General features: G+C 40.9%; 1 protein-coding gene across 1 annotated transcript in view; it reads left to right on the top strand.

The window, feature by feature from the left end:
- slco2b1 (solute carrier organic anion transporter family, member 2B1) overlaps window positions 1-3,605 on the top strand; it is a gene marked incomplete in the record, with an annotated part of 21,637 nt that overhangs the window by 15,779 nt on the left and 2,253 nt on the right. The window contains 4 exon segments of the mRNA XM_014012150.1: window positions 423-587; window positions 710-899; window positions 1,366-1,504; window positions 2,530-2,690. Of these exon segments, the coding sequence (XP_013867604.1) occupies window positions 423-587; window positions 710-899; window positions 1,366-1,504; window positions 2,530-2,690 (655 nt within the window).

Raw genomic sequence — 3,605 nt, 5'->3', positions numbered from 1 at the left:
TGCTGATATTTAATCCCTCACTGTTCCTGCTGATATTTAATCCCTCACTGTTCCTGCTGATATTTAATCCCTCACTGGTTGTGCTGATATTTAATCCCTCACTGTTCTTGCTGATATTTAATCCCTCACTGTTCCTGCTGATATTTAATCCCTCACTGGTTGTGCTGATATTTAATCCCTCACTGGTTGTGCTGATATTTAATCCCTCACTGTTACAGCTGATATTTAATCCCTCACTGTTCCTGCTGATATTTAATCCCTCACTGGTTCTGTTGATATTTAATCCCTCACTGTTACAGCTGATATTTAATCCCTCACTGGTTGTGCTGATATTTAATCCCTCACTGGTTGTGCTGATATTTAATCCCTCACTGTTCTTGCTGATATTTAATCCTTCACTGGCTTTGTTGGGATTTCTTCAGGTTTTCCTCGTATCGCCCTGCGGATCCTACAGACTCCCATCTTCCTGCTGGTGGTTCTGGCCCAGGTGAACCTGGCGGCGCTGCTGTCCGGTCTCGCCACCTTCATGGCCAAGTTCATTGAGAAGCAGTTCAGTCAGACGGTGCCGTTCTCCAACATGATGATCGGTGAGACTGATGATGTCATCAGAATATTTGGGTCCCTCTGGCAGATTGACCTGCTGTTTAAACCGTTCAGCTGAAGATAATCCGGACCATCTAAAGGTTCAGAACCATTCAATCTCTTTCAGGAGGAGTTGGCATCCCGCTGGCGGTGCTGGGGATTGTGCTGGGCGGAGTCATAATGCGGAGGTTTAATCTGTCGGTTAATAGTGCCAGCAAGCTGTGCACAGCGGCCGTCTTGCTCTGCATGTTCTCCGCACTGCCACTGCTGCTGATTGGCTGTCCCACTCAGAGGGTCGCCAATGTCTTTCCTCCCAGGTGAGCTTCCATCCACCAACAGAGCACCTGCAGAGGCCTAAATAATCTGCTAATCTGAAACAATCCAGTAGTAATGAACTAACTAGGCATTAGTCTCAGCGATGTAGTGAAAACTGGTCTGACCTAAGAAACATTAGAAAACTTTCATTATCGCCACAAACAGAAGTAAGTGTTGTTCTGACAGGGAAGTGTTTCCACCACAGACTCTGACTTTCAGAAGCAGTTCCAGTGAACAGATTTAATGTCTGACAGGAACCAACTCTTCCTGAGGTTTTTCTTCTGTTTAGAAACAGGTTTAAACAGAACATTTTTAACATTTTTCAGAAACTATAGAGAATTTATTTTGTGGTCGATGAGGAGGTTTTTGTTTGAGACACGTTCGGTGATGAAAATAGTTCAGATTATCTGGATAATCCAGTGAAAGTTAATGCTTAACGTTTGGGATGGTGTTATTTTGTGTTTTCAGTTCATCAGAATGTGATCCTGGCTGTCATTGTTCTGTGGAGTCCTTTAACCCGGTCTGTGGTTCTGACGGTGTGGAGTTCCGGTCTCCGTGTCACGCAGGCTGTACGTCTGTGGAAACAGACTCCAACAATAAAATCACAGTAAGATTTACTTCAAACTGAAGGAAACTTTTCTCTTTTCTGCCTTCAAGAAGTTTTTAAATCTCATTTTAAACAGGTTTAAATTTTTACTGTTTGTAATTTCCTCCATGTTGATGAAGTTCCTGGTGTCAGTTTGACTCTGATGTTTCAGGAGAAGAGCAAACACGCAGATGTTCTAACCATCAGAAACATCTGTTTGTTGATAAAACCATGTGTTGTAGTATTTATCAGTGTTGTGATTCGTTTCCCATCCAAGTCATCTCCACTTTGGCACGCTTCTCCTCCTGCATACTTTGTCCTAGAGCTGCCATTGTAATTTATATCTGTAAAGCTCCTGTGCCAAATGATGGCTATGCCTTTTGGTGCCTGTACAACTTATAGTTTTTGAAATATTAATGTTTAATAATTTATAATGGGAGTTAATGGAGCCTTGTATTGGTCCAATACCGCCCCTGCTGTACCTACTCAGTACTGAACCATAGTTTAATAATATTTAAACTCAATAGTTCAGTGTTTACAATACTAATGTTAGTTTTTTATGTTTTACTATAATATTGTCCTAATATTGCTTTATTATAATATATTGCAGTTTGGTGTCAACAATTGCATTGGCGATGTGGCCTCTTTCGGCACACATACAAATATACCCCAGGCAATCCTCTCTGTGACAGCTCCAATGGTCTCATGGTTAACTCTGTGGGCTTTCATGTGGGAGATCAGGGTTCAAAACCCAACTAACGCAACTTTAACAAAAAATCTCTACACACTTCATATTGTCACACAATTACCCTAATTATAAACACCTGCTGACGTGACAGGCACAAGCTGGTATAGAAAACACATTTGAACTTTCTCACAGATCATTCTGCAAGTGCACTGATGCAGGTAAAGSRATGCTACAAGGCAATGCACACTTGTTTTTACATCGTAAAAAACCCATGTCTAGTTCGATTTGTTTTCTGATTTGATCGATTCTACAAGTTCTGTCCTGAGCTTTTATTCTGACAGTCTGTCTCTTCCTGTAGAACTACACCGGGTGTCGTTGCATCAACGGTTCTGGTTGGGCCCGACCCACGTCGTGCGGCAGCAGCTGCTCTCACCTCCTGCCGCRCTTCATGCTTCTGTTGAGTCTGACCAGCTTCATCGCCTCCTTCTCTCACACGCCCTCCTACATGATGATCCTCAGGTAGGAGAACCGGACCGGACCAGGTTCTGACAGAACTTTGCTCTCTGTCGTCACACTGCAAAAACTGTCCATCTTACCAAGTTTTAAAACCTTATATCAGCCAAAAAGTCTTTTTGATCTTGTTTTCAGACTGATTTACTAAACAAGAACTGATTGTGTAAGAATAATCATCTTGTTTTCAGAATGTGTAAGATTATTTGTCTTGTTAGGCTGAAAATTTGACTCAGATTAAGTCAAACATTTCTGCCAGTGGAGTAAGAACATTTTACTTGGTAAGATTCTTGAAATAAGAAAAATTGAGTCAAATCAAGTATTTCAAGAATCTTACCAAGTAAAATGTTCTTACTCCACTGACAGAAATGTTTGAATTAATTTGAGTCAAATTTTCAGACTAACAAGACAAATAATCTTACACATTCTGAAAACAAGATGATTATTCTTACACAATCAGTTCTTGTTTAGTAAATCAGTCTCAAAACAAGATCAAAAAGACTTTTTGGCTGATATAAGGTTTTAAACGTGGTTAGGTGGACAGTTTTTACAGTGCACATCTTTCCTGATAGCAGCAACACGTTCCTGGTAACTTCTGTCCATGGTCCTGAGATGTGTGGACCCTACTTCCTGTTTACTACACACGAGTCTGACGTAACTGATTCGCTTCAAGCCAGTTGATGGAAACACGTCTGATTCACATTTCTTCTTTTTTTACTTTTTGAAAAAATTTAAAAATTTGCTGAGAATTCGTATTAAAATTGGACGGAATCATGGCTTCTGTTTCCAGAATCATTGACTGATCTGACTTCCTGATGAGCAGAACAAGATAAGAACATTAATCAGTGGTGCCATCAGAGCAGCTGTTTGTTATCAGCTGCTGTCCTGATCTGTCCTGATCTGTCCTGATCTGTCCTGATCTGT

The sequence above is a fragment of the Austrofundulus limnaeus genome, unplaced genomic scaffold, assembly GCF_001266775.1.
Source record: "Austrofundulus limnaeus strain Quisiro unplaced genomic scaffold, Austrofundulus_limnaeus-1.0 Scaffold89, whole genome shotgun sequence".
Classification (NCBI taxonomy): Eukaryota; Metazoa; Chordata; class Actinopteri; order Cyprinodontiformes; family Rivulidae; genus Austrofundulus; species Austrofundulus limnaeus.
Note: the sequence above shows the minus strand (reverse complement) of the source record. Positions and strands in the feature narration are given on the sequence as shown.